Source organism: Thermobia domestica, chromosome 1 (assembly GCF_964235325.1).
Source record: "Thermobia domestica chromosome 1, izTheDome1.hap1.1, whole genome shotgun sequence".
NCBI lineage: Eukaryota > Metazoa > Arthropoda > Insecta > Zygentoma > Lepismatidae > Thermobia > Thermobia domestica.
This window is the reverse complement of record NC_137454.1, coordinates 129,812,800-129,834,016: the sequence shown is the minus strand read 5'-3', so window position 1 is coordinate 129,834,016 and position 21,217 is coordinate 129,812,800. Positions and strand designations below refer to the sequence as shown.

General features: G+C 35.1%; 1 protein-coding gene across 1 annotated transcript in view; it reads left to right on the top strand.

Annotated features, from left to right (window-relative positions):
* Positions 1–19,675: 19,675 nt before the first annotated feature.
* The window catches only part of LOC145689246 (facilitated trehalose transporter Tret1-like), a 122,628-nt gene continuing 121,086 nt past the window's right edge, over positions 19,676–21,217 (top strand). The window contains exon 1 of the mRNA XM_081763391.1: positions 19,676–19,791. Coding sequence (XP_081619517.1) covers positions 19,756–19,791 — 36 coding nt within the window. The 5' untranslated portion in view covers positions 19,676–19,755. The remainder of the gene's footprint in view (positions 19,792–21,217) is intronic.

Below are 21,217 nucleotides of genomic sequence, written 5' to 3'. Positions count from 1 at the left end.
TCTAAGAATTAATTACATAATTAGTTAAGAAATTCGTTTCTTTCGAATGAAGATACGAGAATCCCAAGACAAATTCCTATAACAAAAATAAATAAATAGTTAAAAAATAAAAAATGTTTAAAAAGCATATTTTACCAGACTTCTGAAACCAAGCAAACATTCAGAATTGCAATATATACTGTGCGGAGCGTATTTGATTAAGAGTAGGACAAAAATCCACCAAAGTTTACTTAATTAGGACAAAAGCTCACTAGACATTTCACGAGTGAACATTAAATACCAACTGTATACATAAAGAACGCAGTAAATTTAAAATTGAACAAAGAACATTTATTATGCAATACAGTGGGTGACATTCATAAGTCCTAAACGGCACAAGTCCTAAAAATATCGGCACTAGACCTAAATTTTAGGTCCTGTGCCATTTTTGCAGAAATTACTACATAGTCATTTAGGGGTGTAGCCTGCAAATTTTCCTAGGGGAGCAGGATTTTTATATATTAAAAGCAAATCAAAAGTTTATTTCCAGATTACGAAAGCTTCAATAAGACAATAAATTTATACATATTACACATGTACGTAAATGCATAATATTATTATATTTCCAGTTAGTTCCTTTTTGAAACCTGGACCTTGACAGAGCGTAAATTTAAAACCACAGCTTGTGGGAAATGTACGAATAAGTTAGTTATAAGAAATCGGAAACTGTTCATGGAAGTCCATTTGTTTGACTGTATTTATCTTCTGTACTCTTATATAAAAGAGTAAAGATAAGTGATTTTTTGGGCATACTACTACAAGTAGAGTCGTTAAATTTTAATTATAAAATATAATATTCTTATGAAAGCAGGACATGAGAAAGAATTTTTGGAAATAAGTATCGTAAAAAGGGTGGGGCAAGATTTTTTAAAGGGTAGTGTATCTCGCAAGTTTCTGAAGCTAGTAAAATGAAACTTGGCATATAAACTTTCCTGTTAACTTCTTGCGGTGTGATTTTCACTTTCCTATCACCAAGAAACGAGAGCGAAAAGCTTCACTTTCAAGCAAAACAGCTTATCTTTTCTAGAGAATTTTATTAGATGGTTCCCCGGACGAACAAACGGACATACATACAGACAGGGTAAATATATAAAGGAGTTCTGGTGAAATTGGATGATAATGAAAGATGAATTTCGATCCCCCCACCACCAATATAATTAAATCAAATCATCACCGGTTCAAGCAATAGTAAATTGTTAATTTAGTTTTAAAGGAGTTTGGTTTAACCCTTTCCGGATCCTGGCTTTTTGGGCTATTTTTTAGACTTTCAGTCAAGCAGCTACTGTATCGACACTATTTATCCTAGGATCATGGTTCATACCTCATTCTCGTCAGAATAGAGCTGGCTTTCAAATGGTACCACTTGCATGCTCATACCGTATACCAGAAGCGGGAAAAAAATGTCAAAGTGAAAGTTTCGGAGGAAAATTTTTTTTCTCGAACTTTGGCCCCCCCTGGCCCCCTCTGTGTCAACGTAGCCATCTAAAAAAAATCTGAGAAATAGTACTTGGTATACTGAATGTGTGTGCCAAATTTTAAGTTTCTATCTTGAATAGTAAGGGAGGGAGAAATTTTATCAAAATTTCCCACCATGCCCCAAATTACCACAAAACACTATGATCTCAGGGAAAAAATTCCTGAGACATCCCTAATTACCCTAGGGTCATGTGTCGCCCATATTCTCTTCTGAATATAACTGCCTTTCAGGCGGTACCATTCCCATGTCTCCATCATGTATCTAAGGCGGGAAATTGCAGAAAAAAGGGATTTTTTGGGTCTAAAATTCCCTTTTTTCAACTTTTAGCCCCTCTGGACCCCCCTGTTTTAGCGCAGAAATCTGAAAGAAAATCTGTCAAATACTACTCGGTGGACTGAATGTTTGTGCACAATTTCAATCTTCTAGGTGCAAAAATAAGTCCGCCAGAAAAAAAATTCAAAAATTTCCCCATGTTACCCTATACAGAAGTATATTTTGAAAAAAATTCACTGAGACGTCCCTAATTACCCTAGAATAATAATTCGACCGTCATTCTCTTCAGGATGGAACTGCCTTTCAGACGGTATGACACACGTGTCTCCATCATGTATGTGAGGCGGGAAAATCCTGAAAAACGGGATTTTTTGGTCTAAAAATCCCTTTTTTCAGTTTTTCCCCCTCTGGACCCCCCTGTTTTAACGCAGAGATCTGAAAAAAATCTGATAAATACTACTAGGTAGGCTGAATGTTTGTGCACAATTTCAATCTTCTAGGTGCAAAAGTAAGCCAGCCAAAAAAAATATACCCACCATGTCCCATTTTTCCCTATATAGAAGTATATTTTTCAAAAATTCCTGAGGCGTCCTTAATTACCCTAGGACAATGATTCGACCGTCATTCTCTTCAGAATGGAACTGCCTTTCAGACGGTATGACTCACGTGTTCCCATCATGTATGTGAGGCGGGAAAATGACGAGAAATGGGATTTTGGGGGTAAAAATATCCCTTTTTTCACCGTTTGCCCCTCTGGTCCCCCCCCCTGTTTTAGCACTGACATCGGAACAAAAAATCTGGTAAATACTACTCGGTGGACTGAATGTTTGTGCGAAATTTCAATCTTCTACGTGGAAAAATAAGCCCGCCAAAAAATATTGAACATAGGCTTAGAAAATGAGAAAATAAATTTTTGACTTATGACGTCATCACCTCCTATGTCTGGACGCAGGAAGGTCTGAAACCATACGTAATGTCTTCTACAAGGCCTCTGGACTTGGAAAACAAAAAAAAAAAAAAAAAACCGGAGATAAAGCTCAAATAAAAGAGAAATAACGCAATGTACCATGAAAAACGCGTATGGTACAAAATTGTACCATAGGATCCCCAAAGCGTTAACAAACCCTATTTTATACATTGAGACTTGGTAAAACAGAACAAACCTAACACAGACAAAATCTTTTATAGTTTGTAAACAATTCAACACCAGTTTCATATTTCTATCTTATTTCTAGCCTGAGTTATCAATTTCTGTAATCAGGGAAGGACTTCTTGGACACCCTGTATATTTACCTTGTTTGTTTGTTTGTGTGTGTGTGTGTGTGTGTCCATCTGTCCAAGAGACAAAGAAAAATCGAGAACTACTTGATAGATTACCATCAATTTTTGGCCAGAAGAAGGTCAAAAGTTAAAAGTCAAGTTTGTTGATGGTAGTGATATTCAAACCAGAACTGGTAGAAATCACCCATTTCCGGTTTTACCATTGATCACTATTGAGCAAAAACGATAATAGATAGCGAGAAGCAATTTTCTGCAAACGATTAAGGTTAGTGTAAAGGGACAAGTTTTGCCGATAGATGTCACTACAGTCTTCCTATCTCTCCCATGTATTTTTTTTTTAACTTTTATGAAAATTTACAATTTCTTTTATAAATTTCAACCTAGAGACTTCAAATTTTTAGAGAAGGAACTTCATAACCTATTAAAGGGAACAAACCGTGCCGATTTTTTTATTTAGAATTTTCTTCATTGTTGAAATGGCTTGATTGTTGAAATGGATATGCAAATCTTTAACGATGAAGTTGTTTCAACAATGAAGAAAATTCTAAATAAAAAATCGGCACGGTTTGTTCCCTTTAATAGGTTATGAAGTTCCTTCTCTAAAAATTTGAAGTCTCTAGGTTGAAATTTATAAAAGAAATTGTAAATTTTCATGAAAGTTAAAAAAATACATGGGAGAGATAGGAAGACTGTACTGACATCTATCGGCAAAACTTGTCCCTTTAAACCAACCTTAAGCATTTCCAAGAATACGTTTCGTCTGCATTCTTAATTCTCCATTAAAACCGGAAAATAGAAATCTACTAGAACTTTCCTGTGCACGTCCGTCCGGAGAAAAAAAAAATCTCAAGAACTTGTTTATGAATTAAATCAATTTCGGCCAGGATGTGGAGGACAAAACGTTGGAACCGAGTTTGTTGATGGAGGTACGTTAAAACCGGAAGTGGCAGAAACAAACCATTTTCTGTTTTAACATTGACCAATAAAGAGCTAAAACGGTAACTGATAGCGAGAAGTGATTTTCTGCAGTGGATTAAAAGCTTCCCAATAATACATTTAATCTCTATCCTTAACTCTCTACTAAATTCTAAACTTACAGAAAAGCACTCCAACTTCCGGTTTCAATATTGATCAACATAGAGCAAAAACAATGAGATACTGTAATATGCCATTACAGTCTAATGAGATTATGGTTTTTAATAGGAGGGTGCCCGAAATTTTTTGCACCGACTGTACTTGACGTTTAACAAAAAATTTCTGGCTGTTCATATAATTCGTAATTTTATTTGTTATTCTATTTCAAATTAACATGGAAAACTGTAAGAAATTTTATTAGGAATTATACTTTTGGGAATCAATACCTTTATTTATATTTTAAATTAGTTATAAGTCTTGTATATGGATGTGTAAATGGATTATTACAATTCTTACGGTGTCAGTGCTATTTGAAAACATAGGTCCACTATTGGACGGAACTTTCCAGATCAAATAACCAATCTAAAATTCGACAGAATTTTCAGGACCACCCTTCACCTCTCTTTTAGATACCTAGGTCCTTCTAAAATCTAGTTTAATCCAGATTTTACCAAATTTTATTCGTTTCAAAGCCCCACCGCCAAAATGCTTAGTTTTGATTGGCTGATAAACCCACGCTATGATATTAGGGCGCAATTATTCCATTCCATGCCGGGAAGTGTTACTGAAGACACTAGATTCTGATCGTCTAACTTAAAAACTCGAAAAGGAGTTAGAAAAGCTGCAAACAAGGTAATATTGGGACTTTATTAACGTCTAAAAATCACTGGAAGTCTTGGGGAGCCAAAAACTATTAAATTTCATAGTAAAAACTGGACTAAAAAGCAAAGATAGGAAGCATAATTTAGTAACGCCATGTTGAGCGGATATAGTTAGTAGTGGACTGGTTTTGTGAAGTGCATCAGTTCGTGAGTTGTTCTTAGGGATCCACAAATAGTTTCGGAAAGTGGTGTTTTCCTCTTAAAATACTTTTATCCTCAAAATTATTCCTTTTCTAGTTAAGTAGTAGTAATTGTGATAGTTAAGTGATGAAAGAGTGTGTGAGATAATTAAATATGGACAGTGTAGTATTTACTATGCAATAATTTTTTTATTATTCCGTCATTAAGTGAACTCATACACAATATTTAAAAGTGAACGTAATATAGTATAGTAATTCCGTGTACAAGGTCACATTCAGTTGTTCAAGGGTTGATCATATCGTCGCTAGCCCCTAGTGTCAAAAGTCAGTACTAACCGCCATTCTTCTGTCGAGGTGCTTAGTGATTTAGTTTTCATGAAATTGACCTTTCTTTCCGAAATAAAACCTAGAAGGTATAATTCACAGCCCATATGAATGTACAGTTAGGTCAAGTGACCCAAAATTAATATATTCTGAAAATTTCAACATTCTGCCTAGTCTAGAAATCGAAATATTTAAGTAAATAAACAATACGTAACTTTTAACAGAAGTCGGGCGATATGATGCTAGTTCTTCGCTTTGAAATTATATTAAATGTTCATTTCTTTCTTTGTGGCTGCAGAATAATTTCATTGTTGCTGCAGAATTTCATAAACATTAAACATTATCGCAGATAATTCTATTTTCAGTGAACATACGTAGGATTTTTTTTCTTTCTTCTTAATAAAGCTACCGAGTATTACATAGTATTGTGTGTGTGGTGAAAGAGTCTTGAGTTCGAGTGAGGTTGTCGTGCGGTGATCGGAATGGGAAATGTTTGTAGTGATTATAGATTTTAAAGTGTTATGATGAAATGTGTATATAGGCTGGGCGTAGATAGAGGAAACAGGGTGTTTGTAAGAATATAGCATCGTAGTAAATGAAAATGATGATATGAATATTATATGAATATTAATATGAATATGAATATGAAAGTATATGAATATTGTAGTAAATGAATATAGAAGATAGGACACCCATATAGTTAAATATATATAGTAGCCCAGTGAATACTTCGCTGCGTGTTGATATATATATATTGAATAGATACGTGTAGCTACAAACATCTCAGGTTCTGACCCCTGCACCATAATATCACGCAGACCGGAGGGCGATATATAGTCGGACTATGGTAATGCTTTGTAGTTTTATGTGTTATAATAATAATCAACCATAGTAATACCATCTGATAGAATGGGTAGCATCATATAATCGCTGACTAGACATATTGAATAATAAATTATGAAAAGACAGTAGTAGTTATACAACGGGGCTGTAGTGAATTATATTTTCTGGTCGGTTTTAAAAATAGAATATCCTGCTCCGTGAGATTTTTTTTTCTTCACGTCACCTACTCGGGCTAGCTTACAATGTTCATGGAGGCGACAGCTCTGATAGGGTTACAGAATCAAAACAATTAGTTATTGAAATTTATTATACCGTACCCGGGCATCGACGACTCCCCCCTTAAATATTTTCGTTTTCTTTTCTTAGTTTCCAAACTAGATAGTGATGGAAATTAATCGATGCCTCAGAATTTAGCGCATTCTGCGAAGGGGAGCTATCGGTGAAGTTTGGCAATAGAAATCACCGATCCAAAATCCAGTTTATTTAATTTTTTTTATTTCGGCAAATCATTAGTTAGGGATATCTTAGCTAATACTTCTATTCTAGTTTCATTACTGTCCTCGAACCTTCTTAGTTCTTCTGAGGGGTCGAATGTTTTTTTTCTTACTTAGAGATTTCAAAATTGGGGACGCAGTTACCTGGCCCCTTCCCCCTCTCCTTTTATCCTGCTGGTCTGGGCCGGATACGGGGATCGGATTTCAATTTTACAAGCAAATTCTTGTGGGATTGGGATCTGATGGACACAGAACTTGCATCCTTGGCAGCAGGACCTCCCTCCTAGTTTACGTATTTAAGTAAACCACCCTCTTTCGGCATATGTGAATATTTTGGCTATGAGTTGTTATATATTTAAATTCGATCACTCTTCTGTGTAGTGAGTAGTACTTTAATCTTTCTCCTTTCGTTGGCGCCGCTTTCTCTCCCTTGTCTCTTCCTTCTTACTTCGAGATTTTTTTTTAATTTTCAACCTTCCCCCCCCCCCCGATTTTGAACTTGTTGCTTACAATTTATTTAACGTACAACTCTGATCTGAAATTACCAGCTGAGACGTTGCAAGACACGATTCATGAATGGAGTAGATAATGATTGGGTCCTCCATCACATTTTGACCTATCGCTGAAATGAACAAAGACTTAGTATTTGACGACACTTCGATTACGTTCTTTCACCGTCGTTCCTCTTAAGTTTTTTTTTTTGATCCATTGGTCACTTTCCTTTCTGTTTTGGTTTTCGATTACCTTGTAGTTGATCTGGGCCCAGAAATTGTACTTTGGTTTATCTAGTTATATCTTTAGAAATGCTCTGTGTTACGTGCCTGCCTCACAAAGTTTTTTTTCATGATTTAAGCACGAATTGATTATATAAAAGTGAAAAATTTATAGATGCGCGGTATCAGGTAGAAAAGCGATTTTCTTTTTCATATGTAATGTCGGAAGTCATTTGTTTTGGACAATGTTTGCAACCTTTTCAAAAATTATTGTTGGGGTGATTAATTTAAATGTGTGCGCATATATAATAAATATATATATATAGAGAGAGGGAAATGAATACGTCGAAATATATATGTACTTAGTATGTGAATATGATTTTAAAGTAAAGGTATGATATTAAATGTATTATATGAATATATGTAAGAGCGCTCGTGTCTGTCCCCCTAAACGTGTGTTGGTTGCTATAGTTTACCAGTAAGTTCTCCGACGAATGTAAGAATGTAGATTTTGTTAAGAATACCGCCGTGCACTCAAGTGAGTTTTCCTTTTCTTTTGAATAAATGTAAATGATACCTTATGTAATTATGTAATGGCATGTATTGGAAAGTAACGGCAGGTCTAAACGTAACTCACATCATAACGAATATTATCCCTGAACTACTAACCAAAAACCATTGTGGAAAGTGTACCTTGAATCCTTCTCACCTGCATATGTATCCTATGACTTGACCAGTTTTTTTTTATCCTCAATTTAAACCTTCATACTCCGTACACCTGCGGGAGATCGTTTTTTAAAATCCGAATCATATATACATATATACGAAAGTGATCCTGAAGAAAGGTCTCATGACGTGTCCCAGTGTTAAATAAATAACTTAAAACTATTCAAATAATAAGTTTGGAAATGGATCGTCTAAGAGGAGAAACATCCTCTAGTGAAAGTTATTTTCTCAAAATCCCTAGATGGGTAAAGCGTCGTAGTGTGCGATTGCAGACATAAACTGTTATGAGTTACAAACCAAATATAGACGATGAATGGTTTTGTAAACCAATAGTTAGATATATATATATAGATATATAAATAAACACAAACTGAGTTAAATGGAGCGAAATGTTTTGGACACTACGAGTAGTGCGTGATTTGTGATTTGAACGCTCGAAATCATTAATATTTTATTACCCAATATGAGGTAGAGACTCATATAAGTTCTGATACACCTAAAAGTTTTTTTTTCTTTCCTCTTTGTTCATATATTTTTTTTAGTGAAATAAGTGTCTTCTTTGCGTATGTCGCAAATCATAATTTGCTTTAGCATGCCTAAGATATGATACATGTAAATAATATTTTTTTTCTTTCCATTTGTCAATATGATTGAATATATAAAAATTTACTAAAATATAACACTATGTACTCTATTAATATATAACCAAGAACTTGTGCTTTTAATATTTTCTTATAATTATTTGTTTTGTCCTTTTTTTTCACTATGAATGTAATAAACTATTTGTACCTTTGTAGTTAGTTGGTTTCCTTTAAACATATATACACTATCCTGAGTGAGTGAGCGAGTGAATGCATGATAGATTTAATTTAAGTAATTTTAGTGATATCATTTGTCATATTAACATCTGCAATATATGTGTCATGTTTTAACATATGTGTTAAGGTAAATAACCTAGGTCATGAAGGACCGTCACTAACGGTTTAAATCGGCTCAAGGAGTGAAGCAAAAATAGCAGGATGAGCCTAAATACGACATCTTTCTTCTAGGAAGTCGAAATTTTTATTGATACGATACATAAATTTATATTGAGTTTATAAGTTTGATTTTTTTTTTTTTTTTTGACTAATTCATATGTGTGGTCGATCCTAGTGGACAGAGTTCAGATGCTGGATGGTTATCAATCACCGGTTAGAATAACAGTACAAAGAATGATTTCACTTTTCTCATTTCCAGGTCTAGGTCTGGGCAACCCCACGATCGTGGTGCCTGGAGCTAGGTCTGGGTGGTATGAGGGAGCATGTGTCTATTCCGAAGTATTCCAAAATTGATTAGTCATTAATAACATTTAGAATGATTCATCTTTCAAGGACTTTCTCGACTTCGTACTATATTTCCGGAATTATCCAGTAATCTGTTTCTTATTAAAATACCCTATTTCTTTTCTTTCTTCTTTTCCTACCTCCTTCTTTTACCCTTCTACTTTCTTCTCTTTCTTTCCTATTTCTAAGTGAAAGAAAACGGAGTCATGATTGAGAGTAGTCGCTATTGGCACGGTCAATAAGTTGTTTAGATGAGTTTTCTTCGGGAGTCCGATATGGAATAATTAACAATAACAAGAAAGTTTATTGGAATTTACTTTATTGGAAAATAATCTAGATTTCGATTAGTAGATGATGTTTCGTAAATCGTTCTCGTTAAAGAGAATTAATTTTAGCGACTCCTCTACATTGCGCTTTTCTTCGTTTACTACTATTATTATTTTTTTTAACGTTTTCTTTCAATACTGAGAAGTATTTAAAAAATAAATAAATTTGGTGCTCTAAAAATAGGTACAATGGTCTATTTTAACGCTTTATTCAGGGTGGAAATGGGAGACATCAATTTATTTCGTTTTTATCGTTGATCACAATGTAGTAGAAACGGTAATAGATTGCTAGAAACTGTTTTGTGCAATCAATGAAGCGTTTCAAGAATAGATTCCATCTCCATTTTAATATCTCAATTGAAACCGGTAGTGATGGAAATCTAGTACCAATTTCAGTTTTAATATAAATTGAGATTCTCTATATCATGCCATATAAAACAAACTTTTTCATGTCTAGTACACATAACATTGCTATTTCTTATTATTTTAAAAGAAAGAATAGAAAAGAATGAAAGTCTTTTCACAACATTGCCAAGCAATGTTTCTTCCAGACATACTTCCGGTGTGTTTACAGTGAACTTGGTCAACTGCCATAAATTAAAACTGCAATTACACGTCATTCTCGCACAGGGCACGCTTTTTAGCATATAGCGTTCTAGTGTAGCCCCCTCACATTTTGCTTTTGACCTCCCGGAGAAAATTTTCTGTAAGAAAGGTTGCTGCTTTCAATGTACTGAAGCAGTGGCATAGCACACTTTTGCGGGTCCCCCCCCCAAAGTATAGAGAAGGGGCCCTAGTTGTAAAGCCGATAGAAGTAAGGTTGAAGTTCTATTTCTTTATTCATCGCAAGACTTCTGGGCCCCTATACCTCGGGACCCTCCCGCACTGCGGGGGTTGCGGGGGCAGCTGCTACGCCACTGTACGGAAGAGCTGAAGATAGCATTAAGACACTGCATGTGAGAAAGGAAGAAGAAAGCCTTATTATTCTGCTATGTAAAATTGATAAACTTTTCAGATGTTAATGATATCATCCTGGTCGCATGACTTATTGAATTTGTGGTCTACAAATACATATTTATTAAAAATATTCGTTTGTAATTTTTTTATTCAAACTCTTTTTTTCTGTAGGTATATCTTACACTGATCGCAGAACTTTATATAATAACATTTACATACGAATACTAATACATTTTCATATGTCAGTCAGCATGTATGAGGAAATCCTCATTCGTTGCCTTTGTATTGTTTACATGAATCTTGTTTGGCGACTTCCTCGTCCAGGGTACAAGGATATGTGAGCAAAAGTTGACACTTGTGCGTATCATGTGTGATATATGCACTCTAATTATGATCTGGCAATTGTTAGATTTCCCACAATCACTAATGTGGTGTTTAAGGTCATGAGTCTCCAACTGTCATCGCCTTCTTCTTCTTCTTCTTCTTCTTTTCTTTTCTTTCTTTCTTTCTTTCTTTTTTTTCTTTTTTTTTTAAGGAAACAGATAAATTTAAATAAGTTATTTTAAAAGCTTTAATATTTCATCCCAACGAAAAAGAATACATCGGAAAAGTAATGAAAGAAAACATACTCTATAAAGCTCATCGCCACATAAATATATCCTCTCTGTTGGATCTTACACTGCATCGAGGAAATCTAATCTGGGTTGCCATTACTCATCTCGGTTAGATCCTGCTTTATATTATCCTCCCACATTGTTCTTGGTCTACCTAAAGATATCTTTCCCCAGGTTTTCTGAATTCTCTGTGCTCCCGCACATATTACCATGATATTAATGATGCGAGTAATGTACCCCACTCATTGAGGTTTCTTAAATTTTTATCCGTATTATATTCGGTGAACTGTACTATTGTGAATTTGCAATCTTTATTATTCGCTCATCTAGTTGTTGCATGCAATATTTTTGTTAAATCCTCTTTTCTAAGAATTTTCAGTCCCAATTCTTCCCTGAGCGTCAGTGACTAACCTTCATTTCCAAACAATACAATGAGCAGAATTATTTAATTTATCTATGTTAGTAAGTCGATTGAAGACCAGTAAGGTAAATTTCCAGTCATTAATCTATCTTTGTATTGCCTCGTTGACTTCATTCTTGTTTGTTACTACTACGCCTAAATATTTAAATTATTCCCTTCCACTACGTTGCGATGTTTCTATGCTTAACGTTTAGGATTGTCACCATTCCATGTATTGTCTATATTTGTTTGGGACTGATTTCCTTACTTGCCATCAGACAGATATTCTTGCTTACTTGTATATCACCACCCGATAAATCTACTCCGTCCGCGTATGCAAATAGCTGATGTGGTTCATTCAATGCTAATCCTCTGTTCTGATCGTTCATTCTCCTAATCGTGCCGGAGATAAGTTAAAAAATCGACAAGGTAGGACGTCACCTTGCGCCAGGTCTTCCTATCCGCACATTACTAGTTATTTTAATAAGACATGGCTTCACTAGCTTTACAATCTTCTTGGGAATTCAAATTTCTTCCAAAATATTATATACCCACTCTCTTCAACAGAATCGGATTATTTCTTGAAGTCTATAAATAGTTGCCTTATCGGGACGGAAGCAAATTGAATCAGTACTGACGTCCCCAATAAATCTTACTCAGTCAACTGTTGACGAACCTTGATCTGACCTATTTTCAGTGTCCTTTAATATTTGATCGAGTATTGACCTATCACATCTGAATCCTTACTCTTGATCAAGAATTGTGTCATCTACCTACTAGCACTGTTTCGTCCAGCCTCCCGGAGTTCTTAAACCGCATCCCTGAAACTAAACCTCACCTGTCATTCTCAGTAAGGGACTGAAACTTCGATATTGATTCATTTCCTAAGGCAACTGAGAAGGTAGCTTGTCAAGTAATTAACTGAATACAATTATCTTATATTTTCGCAGTGGAATCTTATATTTTGATTTGGCCACCCCGCATATAATTTTCTAGAAGAAATCATGCCTACCAGTACCACAAGAATAGTAAAAAAGATCGCGTAGCAGCTGGTACCGACGATATTCTTTGATGATTATTGCAGTATTTTGTATTTTTAATAAATAAATGTGGTATTATAGATTTTTTCAATTTCTTCGAAATTCCCTCTTTCTGTCACATTAAGCACTGCGTTGGATAGTTCGACTGGAAAATATTCAGTTCTTGCTGGTTTTAATTTCTTTTTTCCACTTTAATAGCTTTGTTTATGAAGATCTATAAGTTTCGTGACTTTGTAGGAAATGAATCAAAAGAAACATAACAGAAACATAACATTTTATTTCACCATCCTTGGTGATGGAACTTTCAACATTAGTATAAGTGTGCGACGTTAGCATAAATTAGTATGAGTCAACCTTTTCTGTAAATGAAAAGGTATCCATGCATCAACCCCGGGTGTGCAATGAAGCGGTTCAAAATTATTTTCCCTTTTCCTAATTCTGTTTTATTCTTTCTCAGGTCCCGTACATTTAACGTTTATATGAAAAGGAATTAAAATTGTCTTCAATGAAGTTATGGAATTAAACAATATTGTCCTTAGTAACAAAATAAAATAAAGATTAAAAATGGAACTTCACCGAGAAGGTTGACATGGCAAGTTTTAGCTTTATTTCCGAATTAAACTGGAACAAAACTAATTTTAACTCTACCTATCACGACTCTGAAATTTACTACAAGAATACTAACACTTTTCTGACCAGGGTCGGATCCAGGATGGACTTCTGGGGGGACGGTTGGTTGTAATACTGCTACTTAGAGCTTCTGGGATGGGTTTTATCTAGAGTATATACAGTTATTTACTCAAACTAAAATACAGTGTTATAGCTTCGACAACTTAGCGTTATCTTTATCAGACTGAAAGAAATATCTTCAGAACATTGAAATATATACAAAAGAGAAACACCTAACATTTATTATTTGTTTGGGAAGCCACCTGTGTCTTTCTTTCTCAGGTATACACTTGTTCAATCCGCCATCTGCCTGGACTTAATTACCCATTCATCTGTTTATTTTTTTCGTCTGCCAATCCATCTGTTGTTTATGCATTAAAAACCTGCAAAATAGACAGGCAAATAAGCACTTAAAATTTAAAACATAAGCAGTAAAATAGGCACTAAAATGTAACTCGAAATAATGAAGAGAAATACTCAACACAATTAAAACAATAGATTTAAGTCATAGATAATGTTCAAAGAACATAGAAATATACCTGTTTGTTAATGTCTCTGTTACCCTATATAAAAACAAAACTTGACATGCATTACACCCCCTCCATATATATATATATATATATATATATATATATATATATATATATATATATATATATATTGAGTATTTATAAAGAGTATGTCTGGCTCTTTGTGTGTGGCCTACAGACCAGACGAGTGGACCGAGAGTTATTAAATTTGGGTCACGGGTACCTTTGACCAGACCAAGATGAAGCGTTTTTTTTAAAAAATTTCGAACCAGGTTGTCTCACGGCGGGGAAGGGGGGGGGCGTTTACCGGGACATGTAAAAGTAGTAGAAATTGACCGATATTAGTATCGAATTCATAGTTTTTCCGGTCGCTGAGATCAATGGTGAAACTCCGATTGCATTAACTTCCAAATTCACCCCAATCGACTGCGGACCAGGGGTCACCGAGACGTAAAAATAATTCAAATTGACCGATATTAGTTTCAAATCCATAGTTTCCGTGGTCGCTGAGATCAATGGTGACACTACCATTAGCGATGACTTTCAAATTCAGCTACCATTATATGCGGGCCGGGGTTCACCTGCGGGAGGGAGTTACCGAGATATGTAAAAATAATTCAAAATGACCTTTATTAGTGTCAAATCCAGTGGCGGTGATACCGGCTTCGTGCCAACCCCCCCACCCCCGCAAAAACTGAACAAAAGACCAAGTGTTACTCGAACTTCATTTACAATTTCTATATGCGTACTAATATACCATTTTACAATGTTAGCAATATTACCACTACGATTAGAGCTACTACGAATAATAATAATAATAATAATAATAATAATAATAATAATAATAATAATAATAATAATAATAATAATAATAATACAGTATAACCCGGTTAACCGAACTAAAGTAGGAGGGTTATTTCAGATATTTTTTTTTGTTACCGGACATCTGTACTAGAGTATTTTTTATTTATCTGAAATCAAATAACTTCAAATCTCTCTTTGCAGGCTACACTTAACGTTCTTTATTAAATTAAGGATCTTCATAGTCTAGTGGTTAGAGCGTTGGATTTATGTGATCCCAGGTTCAATCCTTGGCTGGAGTATTCCAAATTTTTGGCGTCCGTCCAGCGTCGTGAGGGAAACTGAGAAGTGATACGCCTATTGGGGGAGGGTGACGCAATGGGCTGACCTACTTTTCGTCACTCAGGTGGTCGTAGATCCACCAGTCGTTAACATATGGTGTTGAGACCGGCTCAGGACTTAAGATCTGATACGCCAGTGGTTTCAGTTATTATTTTTGCACGTTAAATGAACATTTTTAGTATTACAGTACATCTATATGTAGTTAGTACTGTAATTGACTATCTTCATAGCATATGGATTAGACACAGCCTAGCGCGTCCCCATCCTCTGGATTATTCCCGTGCAGTACAGTACATGTTTATTAGATTTGCGATTTTGGATAGTTCGGGTTTCGGTTATCCGGGATTATACTGTAACTACATTCCACACAGAGGAAAATTAACGTAGAATATTTTTGTGTATTCGCGTAAAATACAGTACTCTCATTGCCTAGAATAAAACGGAAGGGAAACTCTTCTTGTATCGTCACACCGGAACACGCAACACATAAACACACATGATAAAATTAAGGAGAGGTATTGTAAGCATCACTATATTCCACTTGGAATGGAATGGAACACAAAAATTTTAAGAACTGTTTACACAATAACCTTTGCTTCTTCAGGAGCAAGAATTTGTCTATAATTTTATCCATTTTTTTTTTAATGTCCAATGCTCAAAATGATAAGCGCACGCAATTTACCTTCTGTTATGGTGCTCCGTAAATAATTCTTGATAATTTTTAATTTTGTAAACTTCTCTCTGCTGCAGTAGTTGTGACAGGAAGTGCGAGGTACAGCTGTAAGGCAGTAGTCAAGTCCGGCAAACTACTCAGTAAGCAACTGCCTTCTTCAATCAATAAGTTGAAATGTCTCGAATTGTTTTCTTGGTAGATATTTCCGGTAAACACGATAATTTATTGTAATACACGGTAATTGTAGTCTAAGATACACGATTACGAAAATATGAAATAATAGACTAACATAATAATATATAAGTGTTACATTGGAAAATAAAATCTTTGGAAAATCGCAAAGAGCAATCTGACATTCATGTTCACAGTCATACCTCATTATTTAATTTTAATGAATACTTCACTATTTAATTTAGTGGAACTATTAGAATTTGTTATAGGCTGTGTAGAAACGCTTTCAAAATACATTAAAATTATAAATGGCATGTAAACGGTGCCTTGCTGAGCGTAATTTCTAGGGGCCCCTTCAGGTCCGGGGCCCCCGCACCCCAGGGTCTGCGGGGTCCTTAATGCCGTCACTGATCAAATCCATAGTTTTCACGGTCGCTGAGATGAATTGTGATAGTCCCACAGGCTTTAACTTCCAAAGACAGCCCCTATGCAAAGAACGAGTAGAGTCTTCCAAAAGTCCTGCAAAAAAGTACAAAGCTGTAACTGTAACCATTTATTATATTTGTACAAAACTTTTAGTGGGCTTGTAAGAAAGTCTGAAATTTTGTTTCCAAGCATTTTTTCAACGCCAAACCTCCAGCTGAGCACCATTTACGTCCAAACATTGCAGAAGTCTTTTCGGGAATCCAAGAATGGCATTTCGACATTCATTGAAACGGCACACCACACATTTAACTTTGGAGAATCACGAACAGTGTCTCAAATTCCTGTGGATTCTCAATTCCCCAGATTCTACAATTGTGTCGGTTTACCTTATCAGACACATGAAACGTGGATTCATCTGAGAAGAGTAACTTTGAAAGAAGCCCTGGATCACTGTTCAACCGAGCAAGCATCATTTACCACACATGAAACGTGGATTCATCTGAGAACAGTAACTTTGAAAGAAGCCCTGGATCACTGTTCAACCGTGCAAGCATCATTTCACAAAACTCACTTCTTGTGTCACAGTCTTCTTCCGTCAATTCCTGTACAAGTTTCAACTTGTAAGGCTCTTTATTTTCTTACGAACGATATTGTGTAGTGTTGTCATTGGCACTCGCAGCTCCAAGGATCTGCATTTCAACGATTTATTTGGATTTCGCAACGCGCTTTCCTGCACGGACTGAATCACATCAACACTGCTTGTTGGCCTTCAGCTACTGGGCAAGTCCAAAACACTTCCGGCAGCTAGGAACTTATCATACCATCTCTTGAAACTTGAACCTGCAGGTGGTTGTTTCTGATACCTTTGTCGGAATTTTCTTCTCACCAAAACACTAGATTTTAACTCACAAAACCACGCCACACACTACGGTTTCTCTTGAGTAGACGCCATCTTTGTCACGTGATTTGCCGTTATGACGTCAACGTTTACATCCGCTCATTGTTGCCAACAAAAATTTTGACATTTCCACTAACCATTACAAACAAAATACAAAATTGTAAGCAGTACTTTCAAAGTTACAGCTTTTTACTTTTTTGCAGGACTTTTGGAAGACTCTGTATAAAATATAGGTCTAAGGTAGCTGCAGGTGTATACGCCAGTGCAGCTAAATACGCCAAGTGTTCAGTACTGGGACATTTGTGACGAAATCCTCTAAAATGCTCCTCCAATATGTGCCACGGTCTTGGACAAGTCCGATTTGACGAATACTTCGGGATAGAGCGCTGAGACCGCCAAGCCATGCAATGTTGTTTGCTTCGGGAAGGTTCCGTGGAAGGACGTTTTCATTTCAATAGTGGTAAGAGTCCGTTATTAGTACCGTGCTAACTTACAAGGGACGTATGCGAATCGTGATAGCTAGATATTTATGAAAATTGGTACCCTGACTAATTGTGGATCGCTAACTATCGTAGTGATAATCACTTGGTGCGGAAATGCCTTGTTTACCCGCTACGAGTAAACATTTTTCATTTTCTGCCTTTTTCTGGCGTTTTTGGGGTATAATTCGGCATAGCCTCACCCGGTCACTGATTGGTATATGTATTATATGTAGCTGGTAAACAAAGCATTTCCGTACCGAGTGACTATCACTACGATAATTAGCGATCCACAATTAGTCAGGGTACCAATTTTCATAAATTTCTAGCTGTCACGGTTCGCTACATCCCTTTCAGAACATTGCGATTGTTTACAGCAATGTACAGTACGCCTTATTTTATGTCCATCTAGGAACACTGTTTTGTAAATGTAATTTCAGTATTTGTGATTCCATGACTATTAAATCAGGCACTAAAGCAATTATTTAGGCACTAAGGGGAAGAAATAAACAAAACAGTCAAAATAAAATTTTCTTAAATTGAAACTATAATGCCCCATATAAACTTTAAAACGTGGTTTTTGATTTTATCTTTAATATTAAAGAATAGGCATTTTGCCTAACATCCTGTTTCTATTTATAAGTGTCAATCTGCATCGATAATACCCTCAACACTTTCCCTTTGTCCTCCCTTGATACATATTAGATATAACTTTAACGTAACAAAAATATACTAAATACAACTGATTATAAATTAACAATATATAGAAATAACATTAAATGTAACATAAATAAACTATTTATAAGAATAATAACATTAAAGAAAATATATGAAAGTAAATTACATGGAAACCAATCTAGTCCTGCTCTTTACCCTCAATTTGTTTCAACAGTTTATGCTATAGCTCATGTATTAACAATCCACTTGTCCAGTTCATTAATTTGTCGCTTCCTTCTTTCTTCTTCTTGCTTCCTTCCATTTCCTTATTATTGTTCTTTTCTCTCTTTCTAGTCCTTGGACTTCCTAATTTATCATGTTCCGTTTCTTTAACTTGTTTGTTTCCCACATGTCCTTCCTTCTACTTCTCGCCTTCTTAACCACGTTCACAATTCTCCATTTCATTGCATTGCATTGCATTTCATCTCTATTTCATTTCCCCATGTTCTTTCTTTCTTCAGTAACGTGCAATATTCACTACCTGGTAATTCAGATTTCGTTCTGACCGTGCTCATTACATATTATTAGTGTATGCATGTTCTTGACACCATATGTCTGTGTCGCTTCGAAGAACCCCCTATACTTTATATCTTTACCGATTATGTATTGTTATAATTCTGCCTCCACGTTGATGTCTGAATAATATAAAATAAATGAATAAATAAATGTAACATTCCTCTCACCGCATACAATTTTATATGCCCGTTTTTGATTATTTATGTAACACTTACCCAAAGAAAGGGCGCAATTCTATGAACAGGGGGACGACAAATTAAACACATTGGCCACAGAGAAGGGGCCATCCTCCTTGCCATCTTCGGCCCGTCCATCCTCAGAACGAAATGAAACTCTTGCGAAAAAAAAAAAAACACTTGAGGGAATTGTTTCAACACCACAATTTTCTACTTTTACTGTATAGCATCATCAAGGACTTTTATCTTCAATTGAAAATATTATAAATATATTTACTTTTCTTACTAAATTATCACGAACCAAATATTAGATGAATATCTTCTTTATCATTACGCTATTTCAAACCAAAAACACGATCACGTTTTTTTCCACTTTCTTCAGTCTGTTCAGAGTGCTCAATTGTTTACACGTGAGGTGGTTCATTGATTATTTTTCAAAATTTATCTTGAGATAAAGCATCCTTTTCCTTCCCCAAAAAAACAGACTATGAAGTGAAAATATGGTCAATGTTCGCAGATTACTCTTATGTATCAAAGGCAAACATCAACGTATCTATCAGTTGGCTTGCTGTGAGTTAGAAGACCTCACTAAATGGACATCACAACTATAAACGGATGGGGCAAACAGGTACGTGACAGCAATAGTTGCCAAATTCAATGACGTAACGAATGTGGTTTCGGATCCCCGTTAAGCACGATATTACTTATTTTCTTGAAATGAAATTACATCTGAAAAACGAATTCTACGTATTGTTCTTCTATATATAGTCCCTCGGAACATCTCTAATTTTAATCTAAGTTAGGAGCTATGAGTTCGACACTTCATATGAGCTATGTTACTCACACTGATACAATGTTTAAAACAGAATAGTATTTCAAATAAATTTTAATGCAGTTTTATTGTAAGTTCTCGTTCATTGTATTTTAAATGAATATTTTGTTCGTTTTAAAAGCAATTTGGTTTTCAGAAATATTTTAATTTGTTTCCATGTTTATTAAAGCTTAGCGTCAGTTTTTAGAACGAAGATTACATGAGATGTGAACTCACAATTTAAAGTGGAATCCGAAGCACCGTAAGTGTTCATTTTTTGGAATCGAACCCGAGACCATGTATACCAATGACGCATGCACTAGTCACTAGACCAGCGGGGAGGAACAAAATATATTTTAAGTTTCTTTAAAAATAAATAATAGTATGCAAGAAGGTTGTAGCCATTAGTATTATTATGGGTCAGATTTCTATGACGTAAAAGTTCGGAAATATGTATGCATGTATCCCCTAAATATGGCCTAAAATATAACCTAAAAAACAAAGGCATCTGTATATATAAAACAGACATAAATTAAAGGGGTATTTCCGGTTGACGTGGAAAGCTGAAATTTGGCATGATTGTAGCTTTCCGGGAATAATCAACAGGAAAATTCCCAAAAATGAATATTGTGCTGAAGAATTTTCATGGAGATAAAGAATTTCCCCACGTTATTTAAATGGGTCTGTTTTAAGATCTATAATCTCATGTTTGAGGAACTTGAAATTAGAATAAAAACTTGAAAGTCGGTATGCTTATACGTTTTCGTTAGCATTACTTAAGTTAATCAGTAAAAATAAAACTTTTCAACTTAAGAGTGGTTTTATGGGGAACTGAAAAATCTTTCCCATGTTATTTATGCGGAACACCGTTTACATTCCAAAATTATTGGGCACTTCCTGTAGGGCTACAATGATTAAATTTGACATGATTGTAGATTTCCGGGACTAACCGACAGAAAAATTGCCAAAATGAATATGTTTAATTTTTAGGGAATCTAAAAGGGAGATGAAGAAATTTCCTATGCTATTTAAATGGCTTTTTTTGGACATATAATTTCATATTTTAGGTACCTGGAATTGGAATACAAATTTGAAATTCGGTATGCCTGTACATTTTCATTATCATTACCTAAGTAAATCAGTAAAAATAAAACTTCCCAACTTTAGAGTGGTTTTATGAGGAACTGAAAAATCTTTCCCATGTTATTTATATGGGACATCTACAGCCCAAAATGTTTAGGCA